This window comes from Grampus griseus, assembly GCF_964374135.1.
Source record: "Grampus griseus genome assembly, chromosome: 2".
Classification (NCBI taxonomy): Eukaryota; Metazoa; Chordata; class Mammalia; order Artiodactyla; family Delphinidae; genus Grampus; species Grampus griseus.
In genome coordinates this window covers 99,913,272-99,940,751 of record NC_139018.1, presented here as the reverse complement: position 1 = coordinate 99,940,751, position 27,480 = coordinate 99,913,272, and the positions used below count along the sequence as shown (strand labels likewise).

Here is a 27,480-nt window from a genome sequence, read left to right as displayed (position 1 = left end):
ATCCAGGAAGAAAATATAACAATTGTAAATATCTATGCATTCAACATACGAGCACATCGATATACAAGGCAAATGCTAACAGCCTTAGAAGTGGAAATCGACAGTAACACATTCACAGTGGGGGACTTTAACACACCAGTTATACAAGTGGACAGATCATCCAGACAGAAAATTAATAAGGAAAACACAAGCCTTAAGTGACACATTAGACCAGATAGATTTAATTGATATTTATAGGTCATTCCATCCAAAAGCAGCAGAATACACTTCTCAAGTACACATGGAACATTATCCAGGATAGAGCACATCATGGGCCACAAATCAAGCCGCGGTAAATTTAAGAAAACTGAAATCATATCAAGCATCTTTTCTGACCACAATGCTTTGAGATTAGAAATCAATTAGAGGAAAAAAACTGTAAAAAACACAAACACATGGATGCTAAACAATACGTTACTAAACAACCAATTGATCACTGAAAAAATCAAAAAGGAAATAAAAAATATCTAGAGGCAATGACAACGAAAACACAATAATCCAAAACCTATGGGACACAGCAAAAGCAGTTCTAAGAGGGAAGTTTATCACAATACAATCCTACCTCAGGAAACAAGAAAAATCTCAAATAAACCAACTAAAGCAACTAGAGAAAGAAGAACAAACAAAACCTAAAGTTAGTAAAAGGAAAATCAGAAAGATCAGAGCAGAAATCAATGAAACAGAAAGGAAAAAAAACAATAGCAAAGATCAATGAAACTAAAAGCTGGTTCTTTGAAAAGATAAACCAAATTGATAAACCTTTAGCCAGATTCATTAAGAAAAAAAGGGAGAGGACCCAAATCAAAAAAAGTAGAATAAAAAAGAAGTTACAACGGACATGACAGAAATACAAACTATCACAAAAGACTACTACAAGCAACTATACGCCAATAAAATGGACAACCTAGAAGAAATGGACAAATTCTGAGAAGGTACAACCTTCCAAGAACAACCTTCCAAGACTGAACCCGGAAGAAATAGAAAACATAAACAAATCAATCTCAACTACTGAAATTGAAACTGTGATTAAAAATCTTCCAACAAACAAAAGTCCAGGACCAGATGGCTTCACAGGCAAACTCTATCAAACATTTAAAGAAGAGTTAACACCAATCCTTCTGAAACTCTCCCAAAAAATGGCAGAGGAAGAAACATTCTCAAGCTCATTCTATGAGGCCACCATCACCCTGATACCAAAACCAGACAAGGATGTCACAAAGAAAGAAAACTATAGGCCAATATCACTGATGAACATAGATGCAAAAATCCTCAACAAAATACTAGCAAACAGAATCCAACAGCACATTAAAAGGATCATACACCATGATCAAGTGGGGTTTATTCCAGGGATGTAAGGATTAGTCAACATATGTAAATCAATCAATGAGGTATACCACATTAACAAACTGAAGAATAAAAACAATATGATCATCTCAATAGATGCAGAGAAAGCTTTTGACAAAATTCAACACACATTTATGATGAAAAAATCTCTAGAAAGTGGGCACAGAGGGAACCTACCTCAACATAATAAAGGCCATATATGACAAATCCACGCAAACATCAGTCTTAACAGTGAAAATCTGGAAGCATTTCCTCTAAGATCAGGAACAAGAAAAGGATGTCCACTCTCACCACTTTTATTCAACAAGATCAGGAACAAGACAAGGATGTCCACTTTCAACCACTTTTATTCCAATTTTGGAAGTCCTAGCCACGGCAATCAGAGAAGAAGAAGAAACAAAAGGAATTCAAATTGGAAAAGAAGAAGTAAAACTGTCAGTTTGCACATGACATGTTACTATACACAGAAAATCCTAAAGATACTACCAGAAAACTACTAGAGCTCATCAATGAATTCGGTAAAGTTGCAGGATACAAAATTAATACACAGAAATCTCTGGCACTCCTATACACTAACAATGAAAGATCAGAAAGAGAAATTAAAGAAAAATATCCCATTTACCATGGCATCCAAAAGAATAAAATACCTAGGAATAAACCTACCTAAGCAGGCAAAAGACCTGTACTCAGAAAACTATAAGATACTGATGAAAGAAATCAAAGATAGCACAAACAGATGGAGAGATATACCATGTTCTTGGATTGGAAGAATCAACATTGTCATTGATTCTTTACAGAGCATTTTTTACAGAATTAGAACAAATAATTTTACAATTTGTATGGAAACACAAAAGACACCGAACGCCAAAGCAATGTTGAAAAAGGAAAACAGGGCTGTAGGAAACAGGCTCCCTCACTTGAGACTATATTACAAAGCCACACTAATCAAAACAGTATGGTACTAGCACAAAAACAGGAATATAGATCAAGGGACAATTGTTGCGTTCCTGGGAACACCCCATGGAGAGGGTTAGCCTAAGCAGTACCCTGGGGTTGTGCAACAGGTTGGGGGAACTTGTCCAACAGATCAAGATCAGTGCACAAAAGTATCGTTTATCCATGGCATGATGGAGATAAGCGAGTGAGCCTGCAGACTGATGTCTCCAATTATGGGTGAATGGATCGCTCTGGGTTGGATACTTTCACCTGCATTTACCTGGTCTGAGTTGTACCAAGAGACCAAGTTCTAGTTTCTTCCTAAGAATGGTAGGTTCAGGAAAGGTTGTTTTTCTAGATAATAGATCCTCTTTTCTTCTTTCGGGACCCAACCCTTAGCCACTCTCAGTCCATGTGACTCAGAGGGATGGACTTCATTTCCCACCCACCTCTGTTCCCATGTCCAGAGCTCAACACCCGACCAAAGCTTGTCCAGTGCTGAGTCTGCAAAGCTAGAGTAATTGGTTTGGGGACAAACTAATGGGAATCAACCTCAAGACTCCTGTTGGAGCTGTGGGGAAGCAGGGGCTCTCTTTGTTGGAGTTGTGATAGAAAGTCCAGAGATAAACCCACGCATCTATGGTCTCCTAAACTATAACAAAAGAGGCAAGAATATACAATGGACAAAAGACAGTCTCTTCAATAAGTGGTGCTGGGAAAACTGGACAGCTACATGTAAAAGAATGAAATTAGAACATTCTCTAACAACATACACAAAAATAAACTCAAAATGGATTAAACATCTAAATGTAAGACTGGATACCATAAAACTCTTAGAGGAAAACATAGGAAGAACACTCTTTGACATAAATCATAGCAAGATCTTTTTTGATTCACCTCCTAGAGTAATGAAAATAAAACCAAAAATAAACAAATGGGACCTAATTAAAATTAAAAGCTTTTGCACAGGGGCTTCCCTGGTGGCGCAGTGGTTGAGAGTCCGCCTGCCGATGCAGGGGACACGGGTTCGTACCCCAGTCTGGGAAGATCCCACATGCCACCGAGTGGCTGGGCCCGTGAGCCATGGCCGCTGAGCCTGCGTGTCCGGAGCCTGTGCTCCGCAATGGGAGAGGCCACAATGGTGAGAGGCCCACGAACCGCTAAAAAAAAAAAAAAAAAAAAATCTTTTGCACAGCAAAGGAAACCATAAACAAAATGAAAAGACAACCCACAGAATGGGAGAAAATGGATGCAAATGAAGTGATGGACAAAAGATTAATCTCCAAAATAAACAAACAGCCCATGCAGCTCATTATCAAAAAAAAAACAACCCAATCAGAAAATGGGCAGATATAAACAGACATTTCACCAAGGAAGACATACAGATGGCCAAGAGGTACATGAAAAGATGCTCAACATCACTAATTAGTAGAGAAATACAAATCAAAAATACAGTGAGGTATCACTTCACATCAGTCAGCATGGCCATCAACAAAAAATGTACAAAAATAAATGCTGGGGAGGGTATGGTGAAAAGGAAACCCTCCTACACAGTTGGTGGGAAGGTAAATTAGTACATCCACTATGGAGAACAGTATGGAGGTTCCTTAAAAAATTAAAAATAGAGCTACCATATGATCTAGCAATCCCACTCTTGAGCATATATCCAGAGAAAACCATAATTTGAAAAGATATACATGTACTCCAATGTTCATTGCAGCACCATTTACAGCAGCCAGGACATGGCTAACTGTCTGTCGAAGGAGGAATGGATAAAGAAGATGTAATATACATATACAATGAAATATTACTCAGCCATAAGAAAGAACGAAATAATGCCATTTGCAGCAACATGGATGGACCTAGAGATTTTCATACTGAGTGAAGTAAGTCAGACAGAGAAAGACAAATATCATATGATATCGCTTACATATGGAATCTAAAAAAATGGTACAAATGAACCTATTTACAAAACAGAAATAGAGTCAGAGATGTAGAAAACAAACTTATGGTTATCAAGGGGGAGAGGGGGCAGGATGGATAAACTGGGAGATTGGGATTGACATATACACACTAGTATATATAAAATAGATAAGTAAGAAAAACCTACCATATAGCCCAGGGAACTCTACTCAATACTTTGTAATGACCTATATGGAATAGAATCTAAAAAAGAATGGATTTATGTATATGTATAACTGATTCACTTTGCTGTACAGCAGAAACTAACACAACATTGTAAATCAACTATAATCCACTAAAAATTAATTTTAAAAAAAGAGTAGAATAATTATAGTCTCACAGAAACACTGAGAACAAAACTGCAATTACTACACTAATGTTAGACAAAGTAGACTTTGGAACAAAGTATTATCAGAGATTTTTTAAAATAGTGTTTCACCATAAATGAGATGAAAAGACAACCTCAAAAGGGAGAACATATTTGCAAATGAAGCAACTGACAAAGGATTAATCTCCAAAATTTGCAAGCAGTTCATGCAGCTCAATATCAAAAAAACAAACAACCCAATCCAAAAATGGGCAGAAGACCTAAATCAACATTTCTCCAAAGAATATACACAGATTGCCAACAAACACATGAAAGAATGCTCAACATCACTAATCATTAGAGAAATGCAAATCAAAACTACAGTGAGGTATCACCTTACACGAGTCAGAATGGCCATCATCAAAAAACTCTACAAAAAAAAAAAATCTACAAACAATAAATGCTGGAGAGGTGTGGAGAAAAGGGAACCCTCTTGCACTGTTGGTGGGAATGTAAATTGATACAGCCACTATGGAGAACAGTATGGAGGTTCCTTAAAAACTAAAAATAGAACTACCATATGACCCAGCAATCCCACTACTGGGCATATACCCTGAGAAAACCATAATTCCAAAAGAGTTCATGTACCACAATGTTCATTGCAGCACTACTTACAATAGCCAGGACATGGAAGCAACCTAAGTGTCCATCAACAGATGAATGGATAAAGAAGATGTGGCACATATATACAACAGAATATTACTCAGCCATAAAAAGAAACGAAATTGAGTTATTTGTAGTGAGGTGGATGGACCTAGAGTCTGTCATACAGACTGAAGTAACCGTATGCTAAGACGTATATATGGAATCTAAAAAAAAAAAAAAAAAAGGTCCTGATGAACCTAGGGGCAGGACAGAAATAAAGACGCAGACTTAGAGAATGGACTTGAGGACACAGGGAGGGGGACGTGTAAGCTGGGATGACGTGTGAGAGTAGCACTGACATATATACACTACCAAATGTAAAAGAGATAGCTAGTGGGAAGCAGCCACATAGCACAGGGAGATCAGCTCGGTGCTTTGTGACCACCTAGAGGGGTGGGATGGGGGGGTGGGAGGGAGACTCAAGAGGGAGCGGATATGGGGATATATGTATACATACAGCTGATTCACTTTGTTATATGGCAGAAGCTAACACACCAGTGTAAAGCAATTATACACCAATAAAGATGTTAAATAAAAGAAATATCAGGAAGGAAATTAGAAAATACTTTGAACTTAATGAAAATAAAAAGTCTCAAATTTTGTGGGATGCAGATAAAGCAGCACTTAGAAGAAAATTTATAGCTTTAAATGCTTATGTGAGAAAAGAAGTAGAAAATCAATTATCTAAACTTCTGCGTTAAGAATTCTGAAAAATAAGAGCAAATTAAGCCCAAATAAGTACGAAGGAAATGCTAAAGATGAGGTTAGAAATCAATAAACAGAAAACTGACAAACAGTACAGAAGAACTAACAAAGTCAAATGCTGAATCATTGAAAAGTTCAATGAAATTGATAAGTATGTAACTAGACTGATTAAGAATAAAACAGAGAAGAGACAAATTATTAATATCAAGACTGAAATGGGGTCATTATCACAGATATTAAAAATATAAATAAAAATATAATACATGAATATTATGTTCAAATTTATGCGAATAAATTTGACTACTTAGATGAGTTGGAAAAATTTCTTGAAAAACATAAATTACCAAAACTGACTCAAAAAGTTATGGAAAATCCAAATAGACTTATATACACTAATAAAATTCGTGGGCAGAGACTTCTCAAATAGGATGAAAAAAGCACAAAACCACACACTGTGTGGTTTCGAAAGACACTGTTAAGAAAATTTAAAAGCCAATTCAGATTGGGAGAAACTATTCACAATACATATTCTTTCTAGCAAAGAAACTATATAAGGAAGCATAAAGAACTCTTACTACAACCCAATGTTCTTAAATTGGGCAAAAAATTTGAACATACACTTAACAAAAGAAGATATATGAACAGCCAATAAGCATATGAAAACACGCTCGAGATCAATACTTATCAGGGAAATACAAATAAGCCTATACTGAGATACTACTTCTACCCCTCTAGAGTGGCTAATACTAAAAAGACTGACAATATCAAGTGTTAAGTGAGGATATAGAGTAACTGGAACTCTCATACATTGCTATTGGGAATGAAAAATGGTACAATCACTTTAGAACATAGTTTGATAGTTTCTTAAAAAGTTAAACATATACTCTATATAATACTCAGAAGTTCTACTACTAGGTATTTAATCAACATCATGAATGATACTGAATGTGTCTACACAAAAACATGTATCTACACAAAAACTTGTACATGAAAATTCATAGTGGCTTTATTTTTTATATTCCAAAGCTGGAAAAAACTCAAATTCCCATCAACTGGTGAACACATGAAATGTGTAAATCCATAAATAAATACCACTCAGCAATACAAGGGAATGAATCACAAAACAAGCAACAACACTGATGAACGTCAACAACATTATGCTGAAGAAGACACATGCAAAGAAGTACATACTTAGGAATCCATCTATATGAAATTTTATAACAAGGAAAACAAATCTGTAGTAAAAGAATGCAAATCAGTGGCTGCCTGGGGCTATGATTAGACACTGGGGATTTATGGGGTAGAGACACAAAGGAAATTTGGGGGAGTGATAGAAAAATAAAATCCAAAGCTGGAGTAGAATGCTTTGTGGCCTCTCCCGTTGCGGAGCACAAGCTCCGGACGCACAGGCTCAGCGGCCATGGCTCACGGGCCTAGCCGCTCCGCGGCACGTGGGATCTTCCCAGACCGGGGCACGAACCCGTGTCCCCTACATCGGCAGGCAGACTCTCAACCACTGCGCCACCAGGGAAGCCCTCTGTTTTTATATTTTAAAAATGACTTCATCTGTTAGAATCAGCAGCTAAAATAAGTTAATATACATAACAATGTTTTAATAGTTGGTTTTTGCAGGTTTACAGAAGCAGCTACTTAAGCTCTGTTTTGCATTTCTGTGAACTGTACACTAGGTTTGTTTCTAGAGATATAAAAAATGAATTAGCAAGAAAGATTCAATCTTGAGTTTCACATAATCCAGGAGAGTTATGTTATGCCTCTCTGGCTGGTAGGTAGATAGGAATTCAAGCTGAGAAGCTCAGAGCCAGTGCAAATTTTCATAAAAATCTTCAGCTAGCCAGTGTATCATAATGCCCTAGTACATTCACTGTGAACTAAAAGTTTCAAATATTAATTCTAAATAACGAGATTTTAAAACAGCTGTGTGTTTAAGTCTATTTAATTCTGGGGAGTTGGAGAAAGAGTCTACGTGATTTACAGAGTCAGATAAACAGAGTTTGAATCCTGCTCTGCCATTCCTGTTTGACCTTAGGCAATTTGCTTATCCTCTCAGACTCAGTTTCCCTTTTGTAAAATGTGTTTTACCTGGCAGGTAACACTCAAAAAATGTTAGTTCCTTTTCTGCCCAAATGAAAGTAGAGTTATAATCAATGTGGTCCTTTGAGAATATTAATCTTTTGACAGGGTACAGAATACCGTGGATAAGAAAAAGAGAAAGGACATAAAATAACCAGTGAGAAGGATTCAGAAGTAAGATAATAATAGCCTGAACTAAGAAGTGGCAATGGGAATTGAAAAGAAGAGATGAATGAAAACATTTAGAAGAAAGAAAACACAGGATTGGGTATGAGAGCTAAGAACAAGAAAAGAATCAAAGATGCAGGCAAGTTATGTGGACTAGAGCAGTGACATGACCACAGCTTGGATGGATGATGACAAATGGTAAGGTGACAAATTAAAACAGTTGTTTCCCAGATATTACAGCTTGTTTTTTCTTAGACCACTTGCCTTTATTTCTTAGAGCAATAGAAACATAGTACAAACTATGTACGTAATTTTAAATTCCCTAGCAGTCACTTTAAGAAGAAATACTTAAAATAAATTTTATTACTGTATCTCACTTATCCCAGTATATCCAAAATATTATCATTTCAACATGTAAACATTAAAATATTAATGAGACTTTGCATCGTTTTTCGTATTTAATCTTCAAAATTTGATGTTGTTTTACACTTACAGCACGTTACAAGTTGGAATAGCCACATATGAGTGGCTACCATTTTTGACACCACAGGCTTAGACTATTAGATACTATAATTAATTTTTCTTTCCAGATGAGAAGGTCAACAAAATGTGGAATACCCATTCAATGTTACAGTCAACAATAAAAAGGAACAGACTACAACATGGATGAATCGCAAATGCATTATGCTAAGTGATCAGACTCAGGAAGCTACTATGTAATTCTATTTATATGACATTCTGGAAAAGGCCAAAATATAAGAATCAAAAACAGATCAGTGGTTGCCTGAGGTTGGGAGTAGGGAGAGGACTTGACTAAATTCACAGAGAAATTTTTTGGTATGATGAAAGTGCTCTGTATCTCAATTATGGTGATGGCTATGTGACTATGCATTTGTCAAAATTCATAATAGAACTGTATAGAGTCATCCCTCAGTATCCACAGGGGATTGATACCACCAATCTAACGTGTGTTGGTAGGATGTGGAGAAATTGGAACCCTTATATACTGCTGGTAGAAATGTAAAAATGGTATAGCTGGTTTGGAAAACAGCCTGCAGTTCCTCAAAAGGTTAAATGTAAGGTTATAATTTACCAATTCTACTCCTAGGTATATACCCAAGAAAAACAAAAACATATATCTACACAAAAACTTGTACATGAATGTTCACAGCAGCATTATCCAAAACAGCCCCAAAGTAGAAACAACCCAAATGTCCATCAACTGATAAACAGATAAATAAAATGTATTACATCCATATACTCTATAAAAAAGAATATTACTCTATAAAAAGCAATGGAGTGCTGATGCACGCTACAATGTTGATGAACCCTAAAAACAATACTTAAAGTGAAAAATGTTGGTTACTAAGTATCACATACTGTATGATTCTACATATACAGAAATGTCCAGAATAGGCAAATCTATCAAGACAGAAAATAAATGAGACGTTGCCTAGGGCTGGAGGAGATTAGGGGAAGAGGATAGAGGTACTGAGGCTAAAGGGTATGGGGTGACTTTTTGGGTGATGAAAATACTCTAAACTTGAGAGTGGTGATGGTTGTACAACTCTGTGAATACACTAAAAGCTACCAAATTGTATACAGGGTGAGATGTTTGTGAATTATATCTCAATAAACTTGTTAAAAAATACTCTCCTAATAATGGGGGAAGAGTTTTTAGTATACACTAACAAAATAACTAAACAATGAAAAGTGGTATCTATGCAAACATGTAACTTATATGTTTTTGTGCATCTTTGGCATTAGATTGGAAAAAATAGCAAAATTATTACCCTTTCTACTGAAGACAACTGTTGCTGTAATCCATCACATTTCTTGCTTGCTTCTTCAAAAAGAGTTTTATACTTTTCTGTTTGAGACTGTTGCAAATTAATTGTCCGCTGCTGTCTCATACAATCTCCTTCAGAATTTTTCAGTTGAGACTTTAAATCCTGAATTTCATCCTCCTATAGTTATGAAATTATAGATTATATGGAAAAACATACATGATTTGGTATCAAAACATAAAGCAGAAAACATAAAAGAGCTTCGTATGATCTTTGGTGAGATATTTACACCAATTTCACTAAGAAAAACGAGTTACGTTCTATTTTCATCCTCAAAATGGAAGACAGATGTTTTATTTGCACTTAATAGCTTACACTTGTAAGTCTAATACACAGCATTCTAATTGCTGGCAAGTATTTAAAATTCTTCAGCTCTGTGAAAATTCAACATCTCAGAATAAAGTTCAGTATTTAAATTTCTGAATTTAAAAGTTAATTGTGAATTATACTTCAATGAAGCTATTTTTAAAATAAAATTGAAAACTACTCCTAAAATGACTTTGAATATTACAGCATTTATTCTGAAAGGTTTTAAAAACTTACCTTTTTATTGCATTCACATACAACATTATCCAATTCCTCCTGCATAACATGGAGTTTGGCCTTCAGAAATCTGATCTGTGCTTCTGTGTCAATTTAATAATAATATTTATTGTCTTTCACTGAATCTAAGATGCCATCAATTGTAAGACAGACTATTATTTTATGAGGGAAAAAAAGGCTCAAGATGGGGAGTCTAATAGTCTCTCTAATAGGAGATCCCTGTTTGGGAACACTCAAGACACTACATACCCCTAATGTAGAGGTAAATGAAAAATCCACCCAACAGAAAGGAACTGTTACACTGGAACCAAGTAAAGAAAGAAGAAAAAAACAAAAACTTTTCCTGAGAATCGAAACCACAAGCCAAGTACTCACATAAGTTTGCAGACTGAATTCATACTTACCCAGGTGGTTCGAAACACCTCAAACAGAACTTAAAGTGGTCTCAGATCGGTAATGCCCCCAGGTGTTTGGCAGAAGCAAACACAGGTCTAGCAAAACTCAACTTCAATCCCAGCCATTGTAATTATAAAATGCCACTGACTGTAATACACATTCCAATTTCACAGATGTTAAAATGTAGTGACGTGTCTGAGAAGCAAAAAAACGCACTAATACCTTACTACCGAAGCTTTCTCCCACAAACCCCTCACGAACATCTACCTTTGGTATTGCTATCAAAAGTTCTTTATTCAATAATATCAGTAAATCTCTGAGGGTTTTAGGCCTATAAAAGTAAATAATGTAAAAACTGAACTTAGAATTCACTCATAATTCATTCAATCATTCATTAAAAAGATATACATCAGGACTTCCCTGGTGGCACAGTGGTTAAGAATCCGCCTGCCAATGCAGGGGACACGGGTTAAAGCCCTAGTCTGGGAAGATCCCACATGCCGCGGAGCAACTAAGCCTGTGTGCCACAACTACTGAGCCTGTGCTCTAGAGTCTGCAAACCACAACTACTGAGCCCACATGCCACAACTACTGAAGGCCACGTGCCTAGAGTCCGTGCTCCACGAGAGAAGCCACCGCAATGAGAAGCCCACGCACTGCAACGAAGAGTAGCCCCCACTCGCCGCAACTAGAGAAAGCCCGTGCCCAGAGGCAGACTGAATGCAGCCAAAAATAAATAAATTTAAAAAAAAAAGATATACATCAAGTCTCTACTATGTTCCAGGCATAATACCGATATTACAAGACAAGGTTTGCCCTCATGGGACTTATCTTGAGTAAACACTCTGAATAGCCTCTGAAAGTTATTAGGACAAATTCCACAGAGCACAATAAATCTCCACACATACTTCCTGTTTCAAAGCTCTTCTTATGAAGTCCCCTGTGTTAATGGAGCCAATGAACAATGGTTGGCTCTAACTCCACCTAGCTTCTTCCAGCCTCAACTCTCCTTCTAGCTTCTCATGTAACTCCAGGTTAGCAGAGGACAGAAGGGAAACAATAAACTTAAAAGTGTGAGGTTTGCAGTAGTTGGTCTCTAGGGGGAAAGAAGGAAGAAGCAATGGGAGAGCATGACTTTTCGCATCTCTTTTTCTCCCCAACTCTAACCCCGGTAGTATCATCAAGGATTTGAGTGCTCTGTCTCTGTTGGTCCACAGCATTAACCTCCCCAACCATCCCACTCCAACTTTAGTCTTATAAAACAGTCTGTGCTCCTAAACTACTTTTTTATTGTTTCCTCCCACACATAACCCAGCCATTCTAGGCAATCATGTGGAATAAGTGAAAACTCCCCTAAAAGGGGAGACACCTTGGCCAAAGATTCTGAAAAGGGAAGACAGGGATGCAAAGAGGTCATTCAGCAATAAGAATAAAAGCAGTAATTTAAGGTAGTCTGTGCTGGTTCCCATACTGGGAGGAGGACCTTTGTTAACAAGGCTATGGGTGACTGTAAACTGAGGAACAGCCAACATCTGACCATTGCATCCCTGAAGGTATCTTAACAGAGGCATGAAGGTTAACTCTTTGCTTCACTTACCTTCGTTCCTAACAATTAGCCCCAGAAAGCTTGGATAGGTCAGTAAACGTAATAAATGCATAAATGAATTAATCTGCGTTTATGACTAACTAGCATGTAGCACAATAATTACACATGTAAATCATTGTGATTTTCACAGAATCAGAGAATTTTAAGGGTAAACTTCGTGATCATTTAATACAAACTGCTTCATTTTCAAGTGAAGAAATTGCTATTACAGAGAGGCTAAAGCAGTTTGTCTGAACCTACAATTAATTATAGTTCAGCATTAACTATTCATATACACTCGACTGTCTTTTTTTAAATTTATAATAGCATAGGTGGCTCCTCATAAATTCAACAATTTTAGAGGCACTACTGGTAACTAACATGTTTCTGATGATCTAGACTAAGTATTATTTTTCTAGCGGTATGCAGAGAATGAATTTATAAGAAAGAAAATAATATTCATTAGAAAATTCATTATTTTACCTGATACTACATCAATAATTCATTTATCCTTTAACATGTGTTGACTTAACACACAATAAAGAGAATTCAGTAACATTAAATGGAAGGAATTCAAAGAAATATGGTTTTTAAAAATTTATTTCAATGTTTTAATTTTAAGCTATGGGGCATTTAACTTATTTGAAAAGTGGTCAATGAAACCAATACCAGAGAGTTCTTTTTTTTTTTTTTTTCTTTTCTCTCTCTTTTTTTTTTTTTAGCCACACCACAGGGCTTGTGGGATCTTAGTTCCCCGACCTGGGATTGAACCCAAGGCCACGTCAGTAAAAGCACCAAGTCCTAACGACTGGACCACAAGGGAACTCCCCAGATAGTTCTTTTTAATTTTACTTTTTATAATGGAAAACATCAAACATATACAACAGTAGTGAGATGAGTTCAATGAAACCCTGGTCACCCATCATCCATTTTCAACAATTATTGACTCAAAACCAATTTTATTTCATTAAACAAATGCAAGACATCACTACATTTTCTAAATAATTGTGATATAAGGATAAAAATAAACAAAAAACCACCTACCTGTTCCAATGTCTTCACTAACACCACAAAAAATACCATCATCTATATAATCAGGTAAGCCTTCTTCTTCCAGTTGCCCTTCAATTTTGCTAATTGTTTTTGCAAGAGAAAAGTCTGAGAAATCCTCTGGAATGGCAACATCGCTGGCAGTTTGTACATCAGAGTATTTCAATTTTACTCTAAAAAAAACACATATAGGCACATTATATATTATATACATATAATAAAAAAGGAGATATGACTCCCAGATATGACCTTTATCCAAATAAAAAAGCAGATCAAAATTATTATAAATTTTATGATGAAATCTACAATTGATACTTTCAAGGACTATATTACAAGAGACTTAGTAGACTTTCAGTCTTTATGAATCACACAACCACTGAGCTAGAGGAGGCTTTATGAGGCCACTTAGACATGGCCAGTGTAAAATATTAATAAACAGAAGCCTCAATTTAACAGTCAGCGGACCAGAAGGGGGAGCTCTCACACCCTGAGACAACAGCAGAGCCCTGCGGTGTGAAGGAAGGCTCCTCTTCACTCCTGGCAACAAGTCAGGTAATGAAAAACCTTTGTTTACTCTAGCCCTCCCAACTTCCTTTTTCCTTCTATAAAAGAGTTCTCCTTGCCTTGCTGTGTGCAGACTTGCACGTGGCTCGCCATCATTTCAGACCCTGAAGTGCAATATTCTGCTGATCCCGAATAATCCCATTTTTTTGCTGGAGAATTATGTGTTCTAGGTCAACACTCCCAAACAAGTGAACATCAAAACTAAGAGTACTGAACTTGGCCTCCTAGGTGAAATCCAGCCTGTGGCTTTTAATTTTACATGCTGCTGGAGTAGAACTGTACAATTTGATATCACTCTAGTCATAATTCTGCAAACACTGAAGAATAATACCTCTTAAGAAAGAATTACAGAGTGAACAGTTCTTAGCTCAAACTCATTTTTCCACCTAAAAAAACATATTTTAAGCAGGATCAAAGTTTACCAAAAGTTGATTTTTTTTTTCTTTAATGAAGAGAGAAATATGAAATGAAAGTCACTTCTAATGGCGTTGAGGAATGGGCCAGGCCTAATCCATCAAGTTTGCTTCCAAAAGCCTTACTTTTAACCTTTTACTTACTTTAAAGCCTAACTTACTTTTAACACATAAGCAAATGCTTTAGAATTCTTTTGGAAAAAGAACCTTTTATTTAAAAAGTAAACTTGAAGTCTGAAAATAAGATAACCCTTTCCAGTTATGTATGTATATACAGTACTGATGTATGTACAGTACTTATGTATGTTACATATGTTCTCTTCTATCAATTTTAGTTTTATTCTTCCTTATCCTTTCACCCTATTTTTTGTCTCTTTTGTTCAAAAAACAAAAATTTTACTTAGCCAATTAAAAGACACAAGGATTAATAAGAATTCTTCTAGAATTATAATGCAATTATCAGTTTGGGTAAGCAATAGACATAAATTTAACAATTTACTGTGAATTAGAAGCTGGTTGGTACCATCCACTGCAGGTGTGACCCTCCTTTTCTAGAAGGTCTACTATCCTAAAGAACCTCTTGGGTCCCCTTTTTATGCTTAAAGTACTAAAAACAGTCTTGAATTCTTTCTCACCAAAAACAATAGAATGTAAATTATAACTATACTATAGTTTTATTGAGAGCATGCCAAAATCATTCTGTATCTCAATATATACAATATACAATAATGCATGGTGTTCAAAAAGTATAAGTCTATTTGAGAGAACTAGGCAGAGAAAGACATCTAGGTTCTAGTTTCTGATCAAAGAAAATATCTAGCTAAAAATAACGTTTAAAAAATTTGAAATGTGGCAATTTTGCTTAAGAGAACAATACAAAATGTTCATTAACTGTTGCAAGACATTTCTGATTAGAAGATGTTTTAAATTATTAAATGTGGAGAAGAAATACAGAGTACAATTTTGTATATTTTGGGTATAAAAAGATCTAGAGAAACAGATCTTATTAAGAACAATGATAGTATAAATTATAAAATTTCTTAAAAAGTAATACTTTAAAAACTGTACTATACCTTGAATTTGATTTCCTTCCTTTACTTGCAGAGTGTAATTTGTTTTGAACTTTGTTTATTGGATCAACGTTGTTGGTCTTTGGCTACATGAAAAGAATTTAAACGATTAATTAATTAGACTCTAATCACTTGCCAAGGAAGGCAACTGTGTAATACACAGAACTGCTAGATTGCTACACAGAAGAATTCCTATTTTCAGAGAATTAATCAAATTATATTTTAAGGAATCCAAAATTGTATACCTGGAAAAGACCTAGTTATTACTAGGACCAAGAGATTTAAAGACAAGAAAATGAGTCCCAAAGATTCAAGGATGTTCAACTAGTTAGTGGAATGTTAAACTGGATGTTCTGATTCACAGAATTTAATTCTCCTCACCAATTATTCTTCAGATAGGCCTCCACGCATACTATTCCTTAGGTCTAGATTCCCATGGGTAGGGAATTTGTACATCCCAGTGTGCCCAGCACCTGGACTAGTGATCTCTACACACTGTAAACATTTAAATAAATGAATAAACCTTCCCAATCACCTTCTTTGTATATGAATACTTTTCTTTCTCAGATCTTCTATCTAGTGAATTTGGGCTTTGGAGAGAAAACTTAATTTCACTTAGAATTTTTCCAATGTATCTCCAAATTGTTCAGTGAAGTTATGAGACAAAAAAGGACTCAATTCATTTTACAAGCAACATTTCATAAAGACATCCCTTCTGAATATCAAGGCTAATATTCTATTTCTAGCTGTTACTGGAAGGCGTGCTGTGGGCCCTAGGACCTGCTCCCTTCAAGCTAGTGGGAGGCTGGTGGGACTGGTTGCCTCTACCCCATAGGCCAGTGCACTGTCACAGGGTAGAGGCAACCAGGGGTGGGGGAAGGGTGCCCAGCCAGAATCAGCCGGAGTGCACCGGGTGAGCATCCTGGGTCTTGTAAACAACAGGCAAGCCTGGCAAATACGAAAGCATCTTCCAGGGCAGCGCGGGAAGCAGGCAGGTTGGGGCTGAAGTGCCCACAAGGGGAGCACGGAGAAGCCCAAGGAAAGGGGGTAGGAAGGAGGGAGAGGAAGCCGCTTGTGGGGTAGCAGGGATGCACATCCAGCTTCGTGAGCCCAAGGGCTGGGGTGCTTCTGGGGTTTGGGTTTCTTTTTCAGAGGGGCTGAGGCCGGCAGAGCTGGCCTGGGGAGCCCTTTGGGGGAGGGCCTGCCTGCCCCTTCTTTCCAGAAATGTTGCAGGAGTGACATGTGCCAGCTGCCCACTCATAGGCAGGGGCCCTGGAGTTCTTGTGACTCAGGAAAAGCATTTTAAAGAAAACACCCCCTACCCTACCTGCAATAAACACAATAAAAGTGAGAATAATAAATACCAAAAAAAGAGAGAAAAATCTAAAAAACAACCTAAATTCTACAGAATATAATCACATTCACAAAAAGTTTGATTTCTTACCTTAGTTTCTGAACATAAATCAACTGTCCCTTCAGACAATAATGGATGTCTACAGAAAAAAAGTAAACACCATATGTTAATAAATGATACTAAACCGAGACATATTAAAACTAATTATTAATTAATTAATTGTAGTTTGGATCTCAGTGAAATTACATACCATCTGTAAGTCCTTAGGCAATCTACTGAACTTCTCTAAGCTTCAGTTTCCTCATTTTTTAAAATGAGAATTAAATGAGATAAAATAGGTAAAAGGTTTACATTGTGTCTGACTGGTATAAGCCCCCAATTATTAGTATTTTATAACTTACCTTATTCTTCAAATTATACATTTCTAATACTTACACGTAAAAAAAATTATATAATAACAGATCCACATACACTCTCCAAGAAAAATGGCATTCTCCCGATTTCAAGCTATTATACAAAGCTATAGTAATCAAAACAGTATGGTATAGGCATGAAAACAGACACATAGATCAATGGAGCAGAATACAGAGCCCAGAAATAAACTCACTCATATAAGCTCAATTAATTTATGACAAAGGAGCCAAGAATATACAAAGGGGAAAAGATAGTTTCTTCAGTAAATAGTGCTGGGAAAAATGGACAGACACGTGTAAAAAAAAAAGAAAGTGGACTGTTATCTTACATCATACACAAAAGTAAACTCAAATGGATTAAACATTTGAATGTAAAACCTGAAACCATAAAGCTCCTAAAAGAAAAATATAGGTGGCTAGCTCCTTGACATCAGTCTTAGTGATTATTTTTTTGGATTTGACACCAAAACCAATGGCAACAAAAGCAAAAATAAACACATGGGACTACATCAAACTAAAAAGCTTCTGGAAAAAAAAAAAAAAAAAGCTTCTGCACAGCAAAGGAAAGCACCAACAAGACTAAAGGTAACTTACTGAATGGGACAAAATATTTGAAAATCATGTATCTGATAAAGGATTACTATCAAAAATATACTTAAAAAACTCATAATAGTCAATTAAAAAAAAACCAACAAACAATTGGATTTAAAAATGGGCAAAAGTGGAAGAGACGTTTTCCCAAGAGGACAAATAGATTGCCAACAGATGCATGAGAAGAAGCTCAACATCACTAATCATCAGGGAAATGTAAATCAAAACCACAATGAGCTATCACTTCACACCTTTAAGAATGGCTATTATCAAAAGATAAGAGATAACAAATGCTGGCAAGGCTGTGCAGAAAAGGGAACCCTTGCACACTGTTGGTGGGAACATAATTTGGTACACCCTCTATGGAAAACAGTATGGAGGTTCCTCAAAAATTAAAAACAGAGCGGCGAGGAGTCAAGATGGCAGTGTAGAAAGACGCAAAGTTAGCATCTCCCTACAACTAGGGTGCCTGCCGACTGCTGGTGGGGGACTCTGACCCTTGAGATGGGAGGAACCCCAGAGTGAGCTGGTAGGATGTAGGGGGACAGAGGTGGGAGGAGAAGTGGAGGCCAGACAAGATCGGTGCCCCTGAGTGCAGGGAGATCACGAGACGCAGCTGGGAGGGACTCTCCGGGAAGAGGAAGAGTGGGAGAGGAGTGGAGAGCGATCACCTGGCCCACTCAGGCCAGGGAGCCTGCTGAGCTCCCAGGCCGATCCCCTGCCCTCCAAGCCCCCTCCAGGCTGTGTGGGTCCTTGTGGGCATAGGAGGAAGGCCAGGGAGATCAGGAGAGGCAGGTGGGAGGGGCCTTGCAGGAGGCACCCTGCAGGAAAAGCAGGAGAGGAATTGATGGCATTTGCCCCACCCACTTGGGCCCAGGACACCTGCTGGGCTCCCAGGCCAATCCTCTGCCCTCCAAAGCCCCACTCCAGGTCACGTGGGTCCTTAGGGGCATAGGAAGGAGGCCAAGGGGAGAACAGTAGAGGCAGGTGGGAAGGGCCCTCCAGGAGGAGCAGAGGGCAACTGCCCCGCCCACTTGGGCATGGGAAGCCTGCTGAGATCCCAGGCTGGTCCCCTGCCCTCCAAGGCTCCCCATTCCCCGCCTGGCCGCGTTGGTCCTGGGGGCATAGGAGGGAGGCCGGGGAGATCAGGAGAGGCAGGCAGGAGGGGCCCTCCCAGACCCCAGACTGGAGGAGCAGGAGAGGAGAGGAGAAGAGGGTGTTTGGGCTGCTCAATCGAGCTCAGGAAGCCTGTTGGGCTCCCAGATGAGGTCCCCCACCCTCTGAGATCAGAGGTGGGGGTCATGCCTGGGCCCCTTCTGTTCCTTGAACCTAAGCCCCCCCCTCAGCCCCCAGGGCCCTTTCCAGCCCTGTGGGTCCTGAGCACTGGCCCTACCCACTGCTCAAACCTCACCCTTGCTTAGTCCCTGCTTTCCACCGCCAAGGCCTTCCCCCCCACTTTTTTTTTTCTTTTCTTTTCCCTCCTCCTCTTTTTACTATTGTGGTACTGATGTACCTTCTGGTCGTTGATTCATCTATATATATTTTTTATATTCTTCCTAACATATCTGTTAGTTTCCTAGTCTGATTTTATCTTTTACTTCGTTATTGTTCTTTTTTCTTCTTTTCTGCCCCAGGTGGCTTGTGGGATCTTGGTTCATGAACCTGGGGTCAGGCCGAAGTTCCTGTGGTGGGAGCTCTGAGTCCAAACCACTGCACACTAACAGAGAACCTCAGACCCCAGGGAACACTGATCCGAGTGAGGTCTCTTGGAGTTCATCATCTCAGCATCAAGACCCAGTTCTACCCAAAAGCCTACAAACTCCAGTGTTGGAAGCCTCAGGCCAAACAACCAGTAAGACAGGAACACAATCCCACTAATTAAAAAAAAAAAAAAAAAGGAACAGCAAAAAATATCACACAGATGAAGGAGCAAGGTAAAAACCTACAAGACCAAATAAATGAAGAGGAAATAGGCAAGCTACATGAAAAAGAATTCAGAGTAATGACAGTAAAGATGATCCAGAATCTTGGAAATAGAATGGAGGCATGGCCTGAGAAAATACAGGAAATGTTTAACAAAGATCCAGAAGAACTAAAGAACAAACAAAGAGAGATGAACAACACGATAACTGAAATGAAAAATACACTAGAAGGAATCAAGAACAGAATAACTGAGGCAGAAGAATGAATAAGTGAGCTGGAAGACAAAATGGTGGAAATAACTGCCGAGGAGCAGAATAAAGAAATGAGAATGAAAACAACGGAAGACAATCTCAGAGACCTCTGGGACAACACTAAACACACAAACATTTGAATTATAGTGGTCCCAGAAGAAGAAGAGAAAAAGAAAGGGTCTCAGAAAATATTTGAAGAGATTATAGTTGAAAAATTCCCAAACATGGGAAAGGAAATAGTCACCCAAGTCTGGGACGCACAGAGAGTCCCATATAGGATAAACCCTAGGAAAAACACACCAAGACACATATTAATCAAAATAACAAATATTAAATACAACAAAAAATATTAAAAGCAACAAGGGAAAAACAAATAATAACATACAAAGGAATCCCCATAAGGTTATCAGCTGATTTTTCAGTGGAAACTCTGCAGGCCAGAAGGGAGTGGCAGGATATACTTAAAGTGATGAAAGAGAAAAACCTACAACCAAGATTACTCTGTCCAGCAAGGATCTCATTCAGATTCAATGGAAAAGTCAAAAGCTTTTCAGACGAGCAAAAGCTAAGAGAATTCAGCACCACCAAACCAGCTTTACAACAAACACTAAAGAAACTTCTCTAAGCAAGAACACAAGAGGAGAAAAATACACACAAAAACAAACCCAAAACAATTAAGAAAATGGTAACAGGAACATACATATTGATAATAACCTTCAATGTAAATGGATTAAATGCCCCAACCAAAAGACACAGACTGGCTGAATGGATGCAAAAACAAGAGCCATATATATGCTGTCTACAAGAGACCTATTTAAGACCTAGGGACACATACAGACTGAAAGTGAGGGGGTGGAAAAAGATATTCCATGCAAATGGAAATCAAAAGAAAGTTGGAGTAGCAATTCTCATATCAGACAAAATGGACTTTAAAATAAAGATTATTACAAGAGACAAAGAAGGACACTACATAATGATCAAGGGATCATTCCAAGAAGATACAATAATTATAATTGTTTATGCACCCAACTTAGGAGCACCTCAATACATAAGGCAAATGTTAACCATGAGAGAAGAAATTGACAGTAACATAATAACAGTAGGGGATTTTACACCCACTTATACCAATGGACAGATCATCCAAACAGAAAATAAATAAAGAAACACAAGCTTTAAATGACACAATACACCAGATATATCTAATTGATATTTACAGAACATTCCACCCAAAACTGGCAGCATACACTTTCTTCTCAAGTGCACATGGAACATTCTCCAGGATATATCACATCTTGGGTCACAAATCAAGCCTTGGAAAATTTAAGAAAACTGAAATTGTATCAAGCATCTTTTCTGACCACAATGCTATGAGATTGGAAATCAGTTACAGGAAAAAAACTGCAAAAACCACAAATATATGGAGGCTAAACAGTGCGCTACTAAATAACCAACAGATTACTGAAGAAATCAAAGAAGAAATAAAAAATACATAGACACAAATGACAATGAAAACATGATGACCCAAAACCTATGGGATGCAGCAAAAGCAGTTCTAAGAAGGACATTCAGAGCAATTCAATCTCACCTCAAGAAACAAGAAAAATCTCAAATAAACAATCTAGCCTACACTTAAAACAACTAGAGAAAGAAAAACAAAGAAAACCTAAAGTCAGTAGAAGGAAAGAAATCATAAAGATCAGAGTAGAAATAAATGAAATAGAAATAAAGAAAACAATAGCAAAGATCAATAAAACTAAAAGCTGGTTCTTTGAGAAGGTAAACAAAATTGAGAAAATCTTAGCCAGACTCATCAAGAAAAAAAGGGAGAGGATGCAAATCAATAAAATTAGAAATGAAAAAGGAGAAATCACAACTGACACTGCAGAAATACAAAGGATTATAAAAGACTACTACAAACAACTATATGCCAATAAAATGGACAACCACAAAGAAATGGACAAAATCTTGGAATGGAACAATTTCCCAAGACTGTACCAGGAAGAATTAAACAGACCTATCACAAGTAATGAAATTGAAACTGTAATTAAAAATCTTCCAACAAACAAAAGTCCAGAACCAGATGGCTTCACAGGTGAATTCTATCAAACATTTAGAGAAGGGCTAACACCCATCCTTCTCAAACTCTTCCAAAAAATTGCAGAGGAAGGAACACTCCCAAATTCATTCTACAAGGTCATCATCACTGTGATACCAAAACCAGAAAAACATGCTACAAAAAAAAGAAAATTACAGATCAATATCACTGATGAATATAGATGCAAAAATCCTCAACAAAATACTGGCAAACAGAATCCAACAACACATTAAAAGGATCATACACCATGATCAAGTGGGATTTAACACAGGGATGCAAGGATTCTTCAATATACACAAATCAATCAATGTGATACACTATATTAACAAATTAAAGAATAAAAACCATATGATCATCTCAATAGATGCAGAGAAAGCTTTCGACAAAATTCAACACCCATTTATGATAAAAAATCTTCAGAAAGTGGGCCTAGAGGGAAGCTACCTCAACATAATAAAGGCCATATATGACAAACCCACAGCAAACATCATTCTCAATGGTGAAAAACTGAAAGCATTTCCTCTAAGATCAGGAACAAGACAAGGATGCCCACCCTCACCACGATTATTCAACATAGTTTTGGAAGTCCTAGCCACAGCAATCAGAGAAGAAAAAGAAATAAAAGGAATACAAGTTGGAAAAGAAGAAGTAAAACTGTCACTATTTTTTGATGACACAATACTATACATAGAAAATCTTAAAGATGTCACTGGAAAACTACTAGAACTAATCAATGAATTTGGTAAGGTTGCAGGATACAAAATTAACACACAGAAATCTCTGGCATTCCTATACACCAACAACAAAAAATAAGAAAGAGAAATTAAGGAAACACTCCCATTTACCATTGTCACAAAAAGAATAAAATACCTAGGAATAAGCCTGCCTAAAGAGGCGAAAGACTTGTACTCAGAAAAGCATAAAACACTGATGAAAGAAATCAAAGATGACACAAACAGATGGAGAAATATACCATGTTCTTGGATTGGAAGAATCAATATTGTGAAAATGACTATACTACCCAAAACAATCTACAGATTCAATGCAATCCCTATCAAACTACCAATGGCATTCTTCACAGAATTAGAACAAAAAATCTTACAATTCATATGGAAACACAAAAGACCCCGAATAGCCAAAGCAATCTTGAGAAAGAAAAACAGAGTTGGAGGAATCAGGCTCCCCAACTTCAAACTATACCACAAAGCTACAGTAATCAAGACAGTATGTTACTGGCAGAGAAACAGAAATACAAATCAATGGTACAGGATAGAATGCCCAGAGATAAACCCACACACATATGGGCACCTAATTTACGACAAAGGAGGCATGAACATACAATGGAGAAAAGACAGCCTCTTCAATAAGTGGTGCTGGGAAAACTGGACAGCTACATGTAAAAGAATGAAATTAGAACACTACCTAACACCATACATAAAAATAAACTCTAAACGGATGAAAGACTTAAATATAAGACCAGACACTATAAAACTTTTAGAGCAAAACATAGGAAAAACACTCTTTGATATTAACCACAGCAAGATCTCTTTTGACCCACCTCCTAGAGTAACAGAAATAAAAATCAACAAATGGGACTTAATTAAACTTAAAAGCTTTTGCACAGCAAAGGAAACCATAAACAAAAAGACAACCCTCAAAATGGGAGAAAATATTTGCAAATGAAACAACAGACAAAGGATTAATCTCCAAAATATACAAACAACTCACGGAGCTCAATATCAAAAAAACAAACAATCTAGTTAAAAAATGGGCAGAAGACCTAAATAGACATTTCATCAAGGAAGACATACAGATGGCCAAGAGGCACATGAAAGATGCTCAACATCTCTAATTATTAGAAAAATGCAAATGAAAACTACAATGAGGTATCGCCTCACGCTGGTCAGAATGGCCATTAACAAACAAGCTAGAAACAATAAATGCTGGAAAGGGTGTGGTGAAAATGGAACCCTTCTACACTGTTGGTGGGAATGTAAATTGATACAGCCACTATGGACAACAGTATGGAGGTTCCCTAAAAAACTAAAAATGGAACTACCATATGACCCAGCAATCCCACTGCTGGGTATATACCCTGAGAAAACCATAATTCAAAAAGAGACAAGCACCACAATGTTCACTGCAGCACTATTTACAATAGCCAGGACATGGAAGCAACCTAAGTGTCCATCGACAGAGGGATGGATAAAGAAGATGTGGCACATATATAAAATGAAATATTACTCAGCCATAAAGAGAAACAAAATTGAGTTATTTGTAGTGAGGTGTATGGACCTAGAGTCTGTCATACAGAGAGAAGTAAGTCAGAAAGAGAAAAACAAATACCGTATGCTAACGCATATATATAGATTCTAAAAAAAAAAAAAAATGGTACGGATGAACCTAGTTGCAGGGCAGAAATAAAGAGGCAGACATAGAGAATGGACCTGATGACATGGGGTAGGAGTGCGAAGCTGGGGTGAAGTGAGAGTAGCATCGACATATATACACTACTGAATGTAAAACAGCTGGCTGGTGGGAAGCAGCAGCATAGCACAGGGAGATGAGCTCGGTGCTATGTGATGACCTAGAGGGGTGCGATAGGGAGGATGAGAGGGAGGCTCAAGAGAGAGAGGATATGGGGACACATGTATGCATATGGCTGATTCCCTTTGTTGTGCAACAGAAACTAACATGGTATTGTGAAGCAATTACATGCCAATAAAGATCTATTAAAAGAAAAAAGAAAAAATATATTAAAAAGAGAACTGTCATATGATCCAGCAACCCCATTTCTGGGTATTTATCTGAAGAAAATGAAAACACTTATTTTTTTATATATAGGCACCTCCATGTTCATTGCAACATTATTTACAATAGGCCAGATATGGAAACAACCTAAATGTCCATCAATGGATGAATGAGAAAACAACATGTGCCTTTATATATATATGTTAAAGTATTATATAAAATGATATTTTTATATATATAACTATTACTGAGCCATAAAAAAAGAATGAAATCTTGCCATTTTGACAACATGGATGGACCTCGAGGGCATTATGCTAAGTGAAATAAGTCAGAGAAAGACAAAGACAAATAAGTGATCTCACTTGTATGTGGAATCTAAAAACAGACAAATAAAAACAAGCCTATAGATACAGAGAACAGATCGATGGTTGCCAGAGGCTGGTTGGTTGGGAGCAGGCGAAATAGGTGAAAGGAGTCAAAGGGTACAAATTTCCAATTATAAAATAAGTAAGTCATGCGGATGTACTGTACAGCATGGAGACTATACTTAACAATACTAATGGCATATTTGAAAGCTGCTAAAAAATTAGATCTTAAAAGTTTTCATCACAGGGAAAAAAGATTCTGTAACTATGTATGGTAATGGATAGTAGCTATACTTACTGTGGTGACCATTTCACAATATATACAAATACTGAATCATTGTGTTGTACACCTAAAACCAATATAATGTTGTATGTCAAATATACCTTAATTAAAAAAAAACAACAGAAAATAATCTTAAAGCATTTACCCAGTAAAAAGAAAAAACTTTTAAGGTGTTTGGGAATTTAAGTCTTACCTTAAACTGTAATCATCTTCCTCTTCATATGATTTAATTTGTGTTGAAATAGACGGAGATCGTACTTCTTGCTGATCTCTCTAGTTAAATAAAACAAAGTCATGTAGGAAAATAATGTACAAAACTAGGATATATTCAAGTGCCTTTCTGATCATTAATTATTTCTATAAAATCAAAGCACAGAATTCTAAAAGCTATGGTATCAAAATAAGATCTGTAACAATGTAGTTTCACCCTTTCACTCATTCTTGGTTAAAAGAGTCAGTTCTAAGGCAAAACTGTAAGAATGCCAATGCCTTTATATGATCTTAGCTGACTCCTGCTTCCCAACTACATCAGAGCTTCCATCTTCTGTAACATGCAAAGGAAATAAGGTTCACAAGAAGTGGAAACATAAATCCATTTAATGGATAGAAAAACTTGTCTCAAATCATAAAAACTTCAATGTTAAGACGACCACATAGAAATGAAAGTGCTAAAAATGAAGCACTAAGAGTGAAAGCTTTTGGAGAAAATGTATTAATATGAAAGTGAAAAAACAAAAATTCAATGTGGCAAAAGTTATATCCATTAGAGGACTCTGATCAGAATACATAATGAATCACTCACTCTACCATAATGTTGAGTTTCTGAACATTATTTTCAGAAAAATTATTTTCCTGCTCTTCAGACACTGATAAAAACTAAAAGATGTAATAAAATGTTTATTTTTTAGTAAAATATTTAATTACAAATGCAACTAGTAAATCTGTAACCGTTATCTAAATATTCCCATTCCTAAACTAACAAATAATGACAGATCTGTCTAAGACATTAAAATATTGCCTATTCTTCCCTGCCTCCATCAACTCCAAAGTGGGGTGGGGGTGGGATTTAAATGAAAGAGAATTATAAATGAATTAGAATAAAAAATTTAAAAAGTTTGAAAGCAGCTACTTTATTCCTCTAAGGAATATTACTATATCCTATCAACTAATATTGGGAATGCTGATACTTAGGGAGGGATGCTTAAAGTAGAAATAACCAATTTGGTAGCCAGAATGGGGCAAATATGCTTACATTGTCTAGTGATGTAACCTCACTACATTCTTCCTGACTATAAATCTGATTATGGTCTAGCCCTAAGAATCTGAGTTATATCCAACTGCAGAGTTTAAGAAACGGATTACCATCTGAGCATTAATGGTAGTTGTTAACCTTTATTCAGCTTCTGTCCAAAGACCATTTTATTTCTATCCTTACTGAATTACCAGTACTAATTCTATATAGCTACTTGCAAATATTAATCTTAAAACAGTGGGAAATACTGTTCAATATTAATATTCCTATTAATTAGATGATTGGAATATCTAAATGGAAAACTCTTTTTCAGTGGCTTTTAGAAAATGTGTGCTGGGCTTCCCTGGTGGCACAGTGGTTAAGAATCCACCTGCCAATGCATGGGACACAGGTTCGAGCCCTGGTCCAGGAAGATCGCACATGCCGTGGAACAACTAAGCCCGTGTGCCACAACTACTGAGCCTATGCTCCAGAGCC

The 27,480-nt window shown here is 36.9% G+C and overlaps 1 protein-coding gene across 8 annotated transcripts in view; it reads right to left on the bottom strand.

Annotated features, from left to right (window-relative positions):
• TEX9 (testis expressed 9) overlaps positions 1–27,480 on the bottom strand; it is a 208,828-nt gene that overhangs the window by 37,122 nt on the left and 144,226 nt on the right. For all 8 annotated transcript variants that reach the window (XM_082647496.1, XM_082647491.1, XM_082647498.1 and 5 more), the window contains 6 exons: positions 25,945–26,024; positions 17,170–17,218; positions 15,729–15,811; positions 13,673–13,851; positions 10,648–10,730; positions 10,051–10,224 (listed from right to left, as the gene is read on the bottom strand). In XM_082647496.1, the coding sequence (XP_082503622.1) occupies positions 10,051–10,224; positions 10,648–10,730; positions 13,673–13,851; positions 15,729–15,811; positions 17,170–17,218; positions 25,945–26,024 (648 nt within the window). The remainder of the gene's footprint in view (positions 1–10,050; positions 10,225–10,647; positions 10,731–13,672; positions 13,852–15,728; positions 15,812–17,169; positions 17,219–25,944; positions 26,025–27,480) is intronic.